Source organism: Petromyzon marinus, chromosome 36 (assembly GCF_048934315.1).
Source record: "Petromyzon marinus isolate PM22_M1 ecotype Great Lakes invasive population chromosome 36, UKy_Petmar_22M1.pri1.0, whole genome shotgun sequence".
Taxonomy (NCBI): domain Eukaryota; kingdom Metazoa; phylum Chordata; class Hyperoartia; order Petromyzontiformes; family Petromyzontidae; genus Petromyzon; species Petromyzon marinus.
In genome coordinates, this window is record NC_133702.1 from 7,062,261 (window position 1) to 7,076,652 (window position 14,392).

At 47.7% G+C, this 14,392-nt stretch overlaps 1 protein-coding gene across 3 annotated transcripts in view; it reads left to right on the top strand.

The window, feature by feature from the left end:
- Window positions 1–14,185, top strand: part of LOC116949350 (voltage-dependent calcium channel subunit alpha-2/delta-3-like) — a 118,753-nt gene extending 104,568 nt beyond the window's left edge. For 2 of the 3 annotated variants that reach the window (XM_032966560.2, XM_032966559.2), the window contains 5 exons: window positions 1,212–1,232; window positions 4,188–4,302; window positions 7,932–8,044; window positions 9,170–9,252; window positions 10,712–14,185. In XM_032966560.2, coding sequence (XP_032822451.1) covers window positions 1,212–1,232; window positions 4,188–4,302; window positions 7,932–8,044; window positions 9,170–9,252; window positions 10,712–10,807 — 428 coding nt within the window. In that variant the 3' untranslated portion in view covers window positions 10,808–14,185. Of the gene's footprint in view, window positions 1–1,211; window positions 1,233–4,187; window positions 4,303–7,931; window positions 8,045–9,169; window positions 9,253–10,711 lie in introns of those variants that run through there. The other variant, XR_004403898.2, reaches the window with a different exon arrangement.
- The last annotated feature ends 207 nt before the right edge of the window (window positions 14,186–14,392 follow it).

Here is a 14,392-nt window from a genome sequence, read left to right on the forward strand (position 1 = left end):
CTAAACGGGCCGAAACAAAGAACCGCAAACCTTTGTAAGGCGCAGGGAAAAGCACCATAGCACCGTACAAATGTGCGTTGTACCCCCCAGGTAATTATACCTTTTGTTCACGCGGGGAACCCGTTAAAGTGCAACCACTCGGACACTGCTCAATTGCATTCCCATTTCACGTGACCCAATTGTACGAAGCGCATTCCATATTAGCGGAGAATGCGGGCGTTCAAATATTTAAAACTTCATTACTTTTGCGAAGCCAGCACAGGCCGGTAATTGACTCCTTAATGTCATACTTTCCATGTGCTCAATTGGAAGTCCCGCGGTTTTGCTTCTCTGGCAAGCAAAGTGTGTCTGGATAATTTAGCACATGTTGCACTAATTTGTCACTTTGGCAAACAAAACGACTTTCTACTCTCTGCTCCCCCCCCCCATCACCCAGCAATAGACCGCCACACTAAAGAAAGTGCAGTGCTGGGATAAATGTCACTTCTGTCACGTGTTTAGCCAAGGGGCCGTCCATAAATGACGTCACGCACCTAGGGGGTGGGGGGGGGGGTCAGACATTTGTGACGATGTGTGACGGGGGGGGGGGTGTTTGAGAAATGTGACGTCACATCAAAATGCGCAACTTTAAATAAATACAGACAACACGTTTTACTTAATTAAATAGACTTTTTAAGAAATGTTTTCTTCTTCTTTGGTTCTTTCGGTAAAGTCACGTAGAATGAGAATAAAATAATAAATTGATAAAATAAAATAACACATCAGAGTGCAACGGCACATTAAATACGCACTACAATGGCAATAGTTGGAAGCGATTTGAAGCATATATTTTTTTTTGGGGGGGGGGAGGCAGAGCTTTGTGACGTCATATTTGAGGGGGGGTCTGACTTTTTGTGACGCCGTGTGATGGGGGGGGGGTAAAAAATCGTCCAAAATGCGTGACGTCATTTATGGACGGCCCGCAACATGCACCATTCAGACCAAGTTGCCGATACCTGCCTGTCAGTGCAGCCTGCATTTGGAAACAAATCAGCAGGGAGGGTCTGACAAGTGGTCAGCTTGTGTGCCATCAACGGTCTTCAAACACAATTGCTTCACGTGGCACTTTACGAGATGATTTGTCCATGATATGTGTGTGTACATTATTCAATCGTCGTCTCTTTTCCTCTCCCCTTCTCGATCAAATGTGCCCTCTCGCCTACGTGTCGCAGCCAAGACCGTCTTCCACTCGTGTAAGTACTTTCCATCGATATCGCCTTGGAATCTTTGAGCCATTTTTTTGTACTTGTTCCAGTCATGAAAAATGGAATTCTGAAAGAGACCTGCCAATGATTTATTACAAAACAAACTGGGGGGGGGGGGGGGCGAGGGAGAGGGAGGTAATGAGCTACCGCTCTTCGTGTTCGCGTTCGTCGATCATAAAAGCCAGCCCCTGATTGGTGGAATTCAAAAGCCACGGTTGGTTTGCACATGGATTTACCTCCTTGGAGCGATTTGAGAAGCTTGCATATGCCTGTGTGCTTAATCCGTGTAGCGAGGAGGTAACGTGAATAATTTATCGAAGGGATCGTTCAACACACTGCATAGTCACATGAGTATACGCGCGGGGTATATATTTGTTTATATTCACCCCTCAACCTTTCAGAAAGAGTTCACTCAGAAGTTGACTCTCTGAGAGAGATCGAGCTTAAGCGGTGGGATTGCAGCTGGTTAGTCCTGACGACTGCCCGGGAAAGAACCATCTGAGGACCCAATCAAAACCATCACCTTGCCATACATAGCAGGGGTTACCAAAAATATTTCCAAAATCATGAACACAAGATCCAGGTTCGATTTAACACAGTACATAAAATTCGTGATCTGATCCCATCTGTGAAGGATGTGATCCCTGACATGCAATACCCTGGTGTCTACAAACTAAGCTGTGGCTGCGGCAGTAGTTGCATTGGCGAATCTAAGCGACATGTCTCGGACCGTGTTCGTGAACACAAGGCAGATCTGAAACACGGTAGGACCAATACCTCGGCCTTAGCAGATCATTGCTTTAACGCTGTGGACACACACGAAATAGATTTTTCCAAGACGAAGGTACTCTGCAAACCTACTGGCGGCCAAATACTCTAAATGCTTGTTTCTAAATGTGGATGGGAAAACCCGGAGGATCTTGTCTTTGGTAGGGGGGCACAGTGGCACACACTGTGCTATGAAACTATCGACCTGAGTTTAATTCTTTAGCACACCTACCATAAATGTTATCTGAACCCCTCTCCCTGCTTCACCACCCGACAGAGACCAGTGCGGTGAAGTATGGTCAAACAACCCCCCCCCCCCATGTTCGACACGGCACGGGGAGTCCTTTTGTCCGATAGCATATTGAGAAGAGGGCATATAGTATTATTATTATTCATGTTTATTGCCTTGACTGCGTCGTGGTTTCTGTGCATCGTGATATTAGCCGAAGTCACAATTAATCCAGCCTTGATCCGACAGTCTTCAATATCACAGGAGTTAAAATATCGTGGCGCTCAAACAATCCGTGCTGTGATCTAACACCACCAGAGGGCACTGCCAGCGCACGTTAATCTCAATGCGTAGTCGCGGCCCATGCATTAGCCAGAGAACCTCAAAGTTCCATTTGATTTCATTCTACTTCAAAGCACCATTACCGTGCCCGTATAAATGGAGTCGTCGGATCTTTTCATTCCGCGGTTTGCCGAAGGCTACGTAAACACATTACAGCAATATATTTGCAGAGATGGTACACATTTCATTTCTCCCGCCCGCCCGCCCGCTCCGCTCTGGGTCGCATTATATAGGACACGGGGCACATTTACTTACATTCTGCCCTCCTGTCAATCTGCCGCCAATTATTGACGCGTGTGGAAGGGGCGTGACAATAAGTCGCTTCGTGGTGGTTGATTTTTTTTCTCATTCTTCTTCTGTTATGCCCAACGGTCGTGTTTGAAAAGCTTGAGTCGCATTGAAGTGCACTTTTGTGAACTGCACAAAATAAGCCCATGAGGGTCCCGTGGAAAGCAACCACGTCTAGGCCACGAAGAACAATGGAGTTCTGTGTTTATTATAATAATAATGTGCTTCCAGTTGTCAATCCGTTAATGCCGCACTAATGCCTCGTGCCCTGTCCGTCATGGGAGTTGTTTAAATCGCGCCGGCCACCATGCTGGTCAGTGTGGGGTGGTTGACATGGGATAGAGACATCTCGCGCAGCGTTGATGTGCTCGCTGTGGCCCGGAATCGAACTCAGGTTGGCTGTTTCAGAAGTGCGATGCGTTAACCGCCGCGCTCCTCTGCCACCCAGCTAAATAGAGTGGTTAGAGTTTGTATTGACTGTTAATTTTAGAGTGTTTAGCAGCGGAAAATTAAACAGTGGTAAAGCAGCATCGTGGTAAATCCTGCTTCCTATTTGCTCTTTAGTTCAAATAAAGGTCAACGTATTAAATGTAATATTATTTTGAAAATTTGCGGAATATGCAAATATTAACACACCCTTCCAAAATGAATTAACCTACTTACAAACAATAGAGAAACGTATGCAACTTTTAAATGTTGTTGAATAATGTATAGGGTGTAATTAATGGGGTTTATGAAGATATAAGCTACTCGTGACAAATTCCACCAATTGATAAATGCTGGGGGCGACATCAGGCATATGGTCAAATAGGCCTCATGACCTGCACGGCATGTGCAGGCCCTCATCCAGTAGTGGATCGTACATGACAGACAGTTATGATCAGAACACTACCGCAGAATCAGTACTTAATTCACAGGACATGGTGCCGGTAGTGGCGATTAACAAGCGATCGAGTTATTACTCAACCCGATTCGAAGAAGGTGAGTTATTTATTAAGCTTTTTAAAAGCAATTGGGTGACTCCGAGACAGTGATGGAAATTCCACATTCCTATGGCGGGGGCCAAAATATGTTCCATTGGACCACTGTTGAATTATCGCTAATCGGTACTCATTTAATCGATGGCTGAGTAGCTCCTGACCCAATCAGGGTAGATTGAGGATGGCTCGCAGCGTCCACCCCTGCCAACTCAGAATGAGTGCACACACCATGTTGGGCTCTCGCTTTGTATGCACAGCATGTATGTCGAATCTCTTTCGTGCCGTAGGTAGTAGGCCAACCGTGCTAATCGGAGGTGCGGGTCTTTGTGTCGTCAGCGCACAAACACAGGAAGCATGACGTCCTGGAGCCATGTGACACCACCTTCTCCGCGTTCATTTCTGACCGCTCCATCCAAGAGACCAACGGTATCCTCAACTGCGGCTGCCGAAAGTGAGCGGTTTGAAGAGAAACGTACTCCCTGTACACCCTTCGACCCTGCCCTGCCTTGCACGGGAACACAGTGGCAGTCTATACGGGGTTCGACTCTCTCATATGTGCCAGTCACGTTGGCGCCTTAGACAGATTGGTAATAATCTTGATTTTAAGCTTTCGTGACTGCAGGAATCCATACTCTTTGGTTCTTTCCGTAAAGTCGCGTAGATATAAAATACCTACGTGACTTTACCGAAATGTTTCTAATACATACATGGTGAGACTTAGTTAAGCATTTATTCAGCAATCATTATGAGCTAAATTAATTATACTACTTTTGCTTTATGATTATAATAATTTATTTTCAAGGAGCATAAACCATCATCACGCAAACGCCTGTCATTTTCACATCAGCTTTTGGTTAACCGTCGAACAAAGACGGTCACCGCATCGCGCGCTTTCAGATGCCCTTCTGCGGCCGTCTGGAACGCTCTTCCTTCTGATATTAGGAAGCCACTGGAGCTGTGCCCTTTTAAATCTAGATTGAAAAGTCATTGCTTTAGAACTGCCGTTTGTGTTTTGTTGTCCTTCCCCTCCACACCTCCGATTAGCACAGTTGGCTACGTAGTACGTACGGTTCGAAAAAAAGCTTCAACATCTACGTACACAATTGTGCTATGCTCTATCCACTGCTAAGCCGTCGCCACCTCTCACAGTCTCAACAATCCATCTGGTTCATGACCGCGTGGCGGATGTCTTCGTGGGCGCGTTCCTGCGGCTGCCACTCCGTCATTAGTCTTGGCCATCGGTCATGCGTCTCGTTAAGCGACGACTGCCGCCCCAGCCCACTTACCTCTCTTGCCAGTCGACGTGGATGTCTTTAACTTGCCCCACAGTCTCTGATCCGCGTGTTTCCTTCTTCCAGCCTCTCTGCCGTCATTCCGTCCCGGCGAATGGGATAATTTAAGTCGTCCTAACTTTGCAGCGACGGCCATTTAAATCGGATATTTGACAACAACAACAACAACAACAACAAAAACCTCCTTATGCTTGCCGGCATGAGCCACAGATTTTTGTTGTTGTTGTTGGCAGTTTCCACAAGCACGAGGGGGAGAATGCTATTCATTTAATTATTTAACCTTTTTATTTTTTGCACGGAAAATATTGGTCACACCATCCCACGCTTGTGCAAAATCCTCTACTGGCTCGTGTCCAGACACCGCTTTGTCTGATGCTTCGTGCGCATCAAAGCGTCTGCACGTCCAAGCGAACGGCAAGGGTGGCGCTCACCGCCGCTGGCGGCTCTTGAGTCATTGCAGTAATTTCCACATTCCCACGGCAGGGTTCCCAATGTCTCACTATGAGACGTCTGGTTGCACGCATAGGTCCTATGGAATGTAGCGTACATATAACATCAGTGGGTTGTTACCTTCGGTGGCATTGATCGTAGCCATGAACGCTCACGGATGAAAACTGAGCGAATGCCGAGAAGTGTCCAAGGGGACACGGTGAGGCGCATACTGTACTGAAACTCACAAAATCAGAGGGAGGAAGAATGTGAGTCGCTCTTACAATATCCCAGCGTCAGGTTTTAGGTCTTCTGTGTTGGTTGTTAACTCCTGGGTGCACATTGTAAAATGCCTCTCTCAGTAAGTTTCCACCCACCATCCTGACAACGTGACCCTCCCCCACGCCAATTGCAACCTCCCTCTTGATAATTACATCTGTATGCTCACTTTCCACTCTCTATTCCAAACCTTCCAGTTACTTACCGTACGTTTGCAATTGAAATCCCTGCTTCAGTGCATGCGATGGGCCATTAAAAAAAGAAGAAGACGCTGATGGATAAAAAAAAAATTGACACCATCAGATAAACCCTGCGAAATACCTGCACAAATTTCACGATGGCAGTTTGTAATTACTGACCTATTATCTGCAAACCCACAGACGCCAGAGAATTTATTATAGAGGCTGGGGCTTTTTTTGCTGTTAACCTATTCTTTCCAGTGCTTACAGAAAGGCTTTATTGTGGGCAGGATGAGTCTGCGGTGAGATGTGGTGACAGGACCCATAAAAGCATGCCCACCGAGGGGCTCGTACCATCTCCCGTCGCAATACCTCAGCTGAAAGCCAGCTGTCCTCTCATTCCTTTTATGTCGGGGCCACTCGCCGCAGCGTGCCTGGTGCTACGCACCGACGGCAAACCTGCCAGCGCATTCGTCCACGGGGGGCCGTGTGCCAAAGTCGCCTGGCTGCCCACCAGCGAGGGACGCTGGCCGCGCATCACGTGGCGTCTCTCGCCCTGGCGGCGCATTGGCCAGAAACGTGCGTGGCGTCACCAGAACCTTTTGGCAACGGGTGCGGCCAACGTTCGAACCCCGAGCGCGTTTGAGCTTTTCGCGTGCCGCTGTCGGGCACCGCGCTGGCCGTCGCGGGAGATTGGGAAGTGTGTGACAGACAGGCCGTTGGCTAAGGAGAGTGTTCCGTTGGCTCCTGGCGCAGGAGATGAGGTGCCAAGAAGCCCTTGTCACGACGTTCCACACCTATGCCACACGCTGGCAATTCACTGTGCGCGACGTGTAATTTTCGTGCGGACGGACATGAATTTACAGTCACACCGGAGTGGGAAAGCCGGACCGTGGCTTGGATTCTGGTGGCCTTGGGTAAAATTATGACTCCTCCAGAGAGGAGCCCAGTCATGATTGTCATGATGGCTTTACGTAACTTTTTTCACATTTATATTTCAGATGGCGTTCGTGTCGCGGCGGTTAGCAGCCTGCGGCATGAACCTGGGACCTTGAGTTGGATTCCCACCTATGTTAGTAATCTGTTGGCCACTGATGAAAGGAAGTAATTTCGCAACCAGTCCTGCCACTTCTCCCTCCCACCCCCATCCCTTATTATCATCTTTCTGGGGTGAACGAAATGTTGCAACGACGTGTGCAACAATCAACAGTGGTCGTGCCATGGATAAACTGGCTCCGACCACGGGTATGTGGACCCACCACTTACGACCGAAGATCGACAAAACTGAGATGCCGCACCTCGCCGATGCTCTATTCGAGCACAGACGCCTCTGTGCTCGAATCAGGTGCTGACATTTATGTATTTTCACCAGATGTTCAGCAACAAAAAAATGTGCAGATGTCTTTAATATGCAGAACATTGAAAATTGCCAGGGCGATGTGTTTCAGCTGTTTCATGAAGATATTAATTTCTGGCCATTCACTTAAAATCCCCTGCGATGTTTTTGCCCTTTATTACCCCCCCCCCCCCCACTGCCACCAAGTGTGTTTTATACGACCAGTCTCTGACTCGTCAATGTTTGGATTATTTTACATAAACACGCATAACCCAACGGCCTCGCTATGGCGCTGCCTTCGAGTGTGCAGGCGGTGCAACTGCACCAGGGCCCAGAGGGGCACAGGAGCCAGACTACCAAGAAGGGCAGGAGATTAGACAGGGTGCCCCATTGAATTCCCCACACTAGGGCCCGTATCAACCACGCTATGCCAAGTGCAGCCACGTGGACTTGCAGAATGAACTAGCGCAGCATCCAAGATGTTTCCGCACGGCGTGTCTCATGCACGGTGTTGTGTGCAGCGTCTCACCTGTGACCTTGTGTGTGTGTCTCTCTCTCTCTCCAGGACGTTTGTCATGCAGCAGATCCCTTATAGCAACCTGATGATGGTGGTTGTGGACGGTGACTGCGAGTGCATCACCGTGGCTCCGATCTTGCTCAACTCCTACGAAATTAAATATATCCTCTTCGTGCTCCCAACCCCTGTCTGTGCATCACAATACTTACAAGTGGGCACTTCAGTGTTCATCCAGTTTCGCAACTATTTTACGTTTTAGATCTTTGTTTATGTGTATTTTTTTTTGCAAGTTTGTGAGCACTGGCAAAGGTGCAGCGCTGCAATTGCCTGCTCACGGCCACTACCGGCAGAATGGCCTCTACTAGAGGGTAGTCTGGCTCCTGTGCCCCTCTGGGCCCTGGTGCAGTTGCACCGCCTGCACTCTCGATGGCTGCGCCACTGCGAGGCCCCTCTAGAGGGCTTACTCTTCCATGCTGGTCAGACATCTCGGAGGATGTGATCTGCCGATCGACCAACTGAGCTCTACCCAATTATAATGTTGGGTGGGTGGACGAGGCGGGGGGAGGGTGGAAGTAATAAAACTTGCCCGTTATTTTAACTGCCAGCATGCAAAATAAGTTCAATATACATACATCCTCTGGATTGCAAGTCCAGTTTGTTCATCATTGCACTACAGCAGCATTGAGTAACTTTACTTATTTACATGTCCAGAATATATATGTATTATAATACTTGTACTTATCTCGTTCTATAAGTGAAGTTTAGAGGTCTTTGTTTTATCATTTATACATTTCGATTGAGTTTTAATGCACCTTCTCATAATGTGTGTTTTTTCTTCTAAATGTCGGCAACTCTTTAAATAACTTGAACAAGATTATTATTATTATTACGTTAGGTTAATAAAAATACGTCACAAACTTTGCGAGTTAAAACATCTAAATTTCACAGGCGTGGATCAATCAACCAAGAAGGCTTCACTGATTACTCGGTTAAGCCTCACCGAGTCTCATTGGCTACGTACGGTGCGAAAGAAGTTCAACATACATACATTATTCTACCAGTGAAGTCCTGTCTTTGGATTCCGGATTCATTCCCCTTAAAGAGGCATGCGTGAGGAAACGGGAGTAGCCAGGGAAAACCCACCCGCACAAGGTCCACAGAGATGGCTTCGACTTGTGGCCGACCTCACGGGCCTCCAAACGCGACGCATGGCAGGCGCGTTCTTTACCCACGACGGAATATCTGTTGCTCCCATTTGTTCAAAACGGCCCCTTGACTGTGCTCACATAATGAATCGGTGAAGTGTAATCGCATGCGCTCGATGAAGGTTCGCCGCAGACCGGATTCATGCCACGCTTTCCATCCCGACGTAAGGACACCCTCGCAACACCCCACAGACAAATCTCCCCACCCCCCTGCTATGCCCCTTCTTAAATATACATATATACACGTGCCATAATACATAATACAGGTTTTTTTTGGGTTGACTAACTATACACATGCCGCCTTTTTACGTGAATGAACTGCTGGGTGAGGGTAAATGAGAGTTGACCGTAGTTGATCAGCGTAGTTTATTGGGGGGTTGTGGAGGCTTTTTGACCGTACTTCCCCACTCTAGTAAGTGCGGACTAGTGGGGATCATGGCGGCTGTTTGACAGTACTTCACCGGTGTGGTTTGGCCATGGTGGTGATCATAGACATCGAAGCATAGAATCTCAGTACAACAATCGATTATTCTGCACTACTCCCTGCTGCCTACAATAGAGCACAGTCCCACAACCGCCTGTAACATCTTGGTGTACACGGTGGTCAACTCAGAGGAGCAATATCCAGGCCCACACCTGCTTGGCTACTGAAATGTGAAGGTCACGCATATTCCAGGTGATTTTTGGAATGAAATACTCAGCCTACATCAGCACCCTGTAATATAAATCTAAAATCACGTGGATTTATTATTCCATAATCGTATAGTCCAGAATTTCATACGTCAAGACAATCTGGAATTGCAATTACAATTTTTAGTTTTGAGAATGATAGAAAGACCTCTAATTAATAGATAGGTCCTCATGTCATTGAGGTACGAAATACTCTTCGAATAGTTAATTTTCTTAACCCATGAAAGCCTCTGTGAGTCTCCTTACTTTTTTTCTTTCACAAATGTCCCCTGTTGAATTGTTTGCCCATTTCCAGTAATGTGGTATGTAGGAGGCGTTCCCGCAGAAAACCCATGCGAACGAGGGAGGTGATGCTCAAAGTGTTGCACATCGATTCGAGGATCCACCGCTGCACTACTATGTCATTGCCACCGTACCATCCCAATCCCATAACACCTGGGATAGTCCCAGGCAGACTCTCGTCTACGTATTTATCAAAGCTCAGCTCTCCTGAGCTTCTAAGATCGGGCCTATTCGGAGTGGTTCGGTTATGATATAAGTAATAAATAAAAACTATCAGAATTATATTATTTCGGATTTTTTTTCCCTAAACCAGCAGACCTCTTAAAGCTGTTGGATTCAGCAGTCCCATTGGACTGCTGCTGCTCCTGCTGTCCAAGATTTTTTTTTAAAACAGCCACAGTTTTGAGTCGCTGGTCTGAAACAACGCCGTGTGCGTTTACACGTGGAGTCTGGTGACATCATGTGACATGCGGTGGGGTGATGGAAGGACATATCTTATGACTAGTTGGGCCTTTTCCTCTCTCTAAATCACCATTTTGCATGCATGATCGCTCTTGCTGCTGGCCAAGATTCAAAACAATTACATGCAGTGTGTATAGTATACTTTATATATGTTAACTAAAGCATCGCCGCTGCTCATTTTGCTTGTAGGAGAACGCGAAGGAGTGCGGTGGTGCGATGGGCCTCGTGCCGTTCCCCCAGCTCCTCCTCCTTCCAGCGGCTGCCCTCTGCGCCACGTGGAGGTGACAAGAAGCCATCCCTGACTCACAGATGCAGCAAAGCCCCCATCCTCGGCTACCTGCACCCCTTGCCCATGATGAACCCTCAACCAAGTGATCGTGGGCAACTTCGAAGGTTATACCACCTCGGAGGTAAAAAAAAAACCCGGATATTATCACGGCAAGAATAATTATCTCACGACGCCGGAAAAGGGGAGATCTGCATGTGAATGCGTCATCTTGAAGTGGTATATTATCACACAAACTGACAAAAACCTGGATTTCTTCAATGTCCCGGGAAGACGAACACATTTCCCAGGACGACCTCAATGGGGAGGACAAATCCGGCGAAAACCAGGACAGGTGGTGAGCCTGACAGTATCTTGTAAATTCGAAAACGGAAGACTCTCCACTCGCAAGCATGCCTGCCAAATGTTACAGCTGACATCAAGCCCGCCAGCTGCGGCGTTTTGAGCTCTAGGAGACACCCACGCTTCGCAGCGGGCACACACACACATCGCGCACTTCGCCAAACTTGAAAAAGCCTTCGAGAAAATGTTTCACCGCATGACTTCATCGCGCGGCTCCTGCGTCGTCTCTTTGAACCGCGGCAAATGTGAACGTCGGCAGGAGTCGCAGGGCGCATTCAAGAGCCAGACACAGTGGCGACCAAAAGATGCGTAAAAGTTGCCGCCTTTTGAAATATTCACCTCCGACAACCCAATGAGGGTACCTCCATTCCGTTGGATCAACACCCATCAACAGCGCTCCAGTCTCCGCCGACCGCTGCTGTGTTTGGAACACCAGCATGACGTTTGCCAAGCAGCCTGCAGATGCTGGATCCATTTGATTTTCCCCTTTTATCTCTTAGAAGACGCCGAGTTGCCAGCATTTGAAGAGAGAGAGAGAGGTGTTTGAGATGATGGTTTCGTTCTGCTTTATTCGACTGTGACACGTGGCCATGTGCCCGTGGGTCGTTTAGAAAAGTCGGGCACGTGTTAGCCGATTTATTATTTATTTGGATAGGTTTCCCACTCTCCACTCCTCCCTGACAGTAAAAAAAAACAATGACATCTGCACGCGACTGCCCTGACAAGCATGCAACTTCTTCAGGTAGCCACCAGCTTGAGAAGTTGGGACACGGACACTCTAAACAACCATCACTGATGGCGGACGTACGTTCTCGTGGCTGTGCTGGATAGCTCTTCCGATGCATGTTTTTTTTGGGTTTGTACTGCCCCGGGTGTTGTCCGGCGTGATGCGAGCCCTCTCGATATTTCTCTCCCATGTGCCGGGAGCTTTTGCGCGAAATGTTGGACATCACACGCCGTTACAACTTGAAAACAGCTTGGAGAGAGCTGTTTCTATGTATGTTGAACTTCTTTCGCACCGTACGTAACCATCGATGCTAATCGCAGGTGCGGCGCTGTTATTGCTCGTCGATTTATTTATGGATAAAGTCGAGGGACGAGGATTTAATCGTTGTTTCGTGGCATTAATTGCCCAATAGGTGCCAATAAATGACGGGTGAAAACCAGACCCACATTTTGGCTTTGGGGTTTACCGTCACAGCACTATGTAATATTACTCTTGTGGTGACAAACGAATTTGCCCATAGTAGCATGCGATACATGGTGTTTTCATCGTGCTTAATGGCAACACGTGTTACTTTCCCACCCCAACACACGGGCACTGCTGTGATGAAAGGGTAAAGCTTGCGATATAGGATCGTGCAGAATTTCCCACGCCTGATCAAGAAGCTTCACTTCGAGACACAGAGAATCCTATCCACCTGTCACAGCCAGCCTCCAAAATGCCCTGCTTGTGCATATCTGAAGCACGGCATTCACTCGACGAGCTGTGGCCTCGAGATCCCAGACAGAGCTCTGATAGCAAGGGTTTAAACCCAACAAGCCACCGAGCTCTCAGCTTTGCTCGACGTTCTTACTAAAACATAACCTAGCTCCCGGTACATTTTTAAATTACACACTCCGTTAATGCAGGCAATGCGCCCTCAACACAGGACACTGCGTTTGGCAGGTGCGGTAGCGCTTTTAGGCTCTTCGTTTCCCCCCGTCCCACCCGGCTTTCAATGCCTATCGAGTTTCGACCCCCTCTTGGATGTGCCTCATGTCTGCTCATGCACAACTATTGCACAGCGCCGCCGCTCACTCAACGGCACGGCCGGGCAACAGAAGAGCGACAACACCAACGGCGGTCGAGCAGGACATTTGACTATTTTGTCTCGCCCCTGGATTCTCTGGCCAAGAGTACGGTTCAGGGGGGATGTGCATCCGCGCCCAGCGAGCATCACACATCTCTCCGCGCTTTCACCAATTGGGGCCCCCGACTCGTCCCAAGGATTCACTTTGTACTTCTCCCAACAGTAAACAACATTCCCATGGGTCCAGCAGACGATATATATATATTTTTTACACTCGTCAGCTTTATTTTGTAATGCTATCTCCAAACATTTTTTCTACGCATCCTTCTCGACGAAATAAAAAAAAAAGTCCTTACCACCACTATCTCAAAGGATGCCTCCGTTGAGAGACAAATGTGAAGCAGACAGTTTTAGTTGGGGAGAGGGGGGGGGACATAACTCGAAGGTGAGCATGCCAAACATTCCATTCCCAACTGCCTGGGTTGTTGGGTTAAACCTGCCAACACTTGCGAGCAGGCTCCAATAAAAAGGATCTTTGTCCTTTTCACTCAGTGTATCAAAATCAACAAAGGCACGCACTACGTCCCTTTTTTTGTCAGTTCAGCGTGACATTTCCAGAAGCAGAATATTTCTACCGGAGGAATCCGATGAGCCACAAAGCTCTTTATCAGATTTTCCGTCGGATTTCCAAGGCACAGTTCAAGATCAGGGTCAGTGTTGAACTGTAGTGTCCCAATGAAACTTTGGAGTTGACCTTTTCGTCTCAGATTATCCCAATCCACTATTAAACGTTTTACCTATAAAGCGGTTGAAGTGTTTTGCTGTAATATACAAGTGGGGAAATAGCAGTGGCACAGCGGTTCGCGCATTACATTAACAATCCTGTGACCAAAGTACGATTCCCAGCCATGGGTGAAATCAGTGGCACGTGATAGCTGAACATTTTCAGAGCCACCCCATCATACAAGCCTGCATTGACGAGCGTGGGACATTATGGTTAATCCCCATGACTAAAATAGCATGGGCAGGCCTTCATCCGGCAGTAAATTGACAAAAGGCCGTTAAATATATTTTTAATATTTAACACACATGCATGCTGTAAGTCAACCGTCTGTATTGTTGCCTTGTGAAAAGTGCATGTAATGTGCTCAATTGTTAATCTGTGGCATTGTTTGGTGTGGTCCTACCGTTGAGACTGAAAGCATTCAGGTGGGTAAGCATCAAAATAAAACGATTCTTGAACTTGGTAGCTTCTCGGTCATAGACATGCACATCTCATTCACTTCTCGTTGCCTGGCCATGGGCAAACATCCAAGAGGCGAGCGACAGCCAAACCGGTCATGGGCAACCACTTCACCAACCCGCACTGACCAGCGTGTTTAAGTATGGTCGAAGAACCCGCACAGCGGACACAGCCAAGTGGGAGTTGGGGGAGCAGCTTCATCTTGG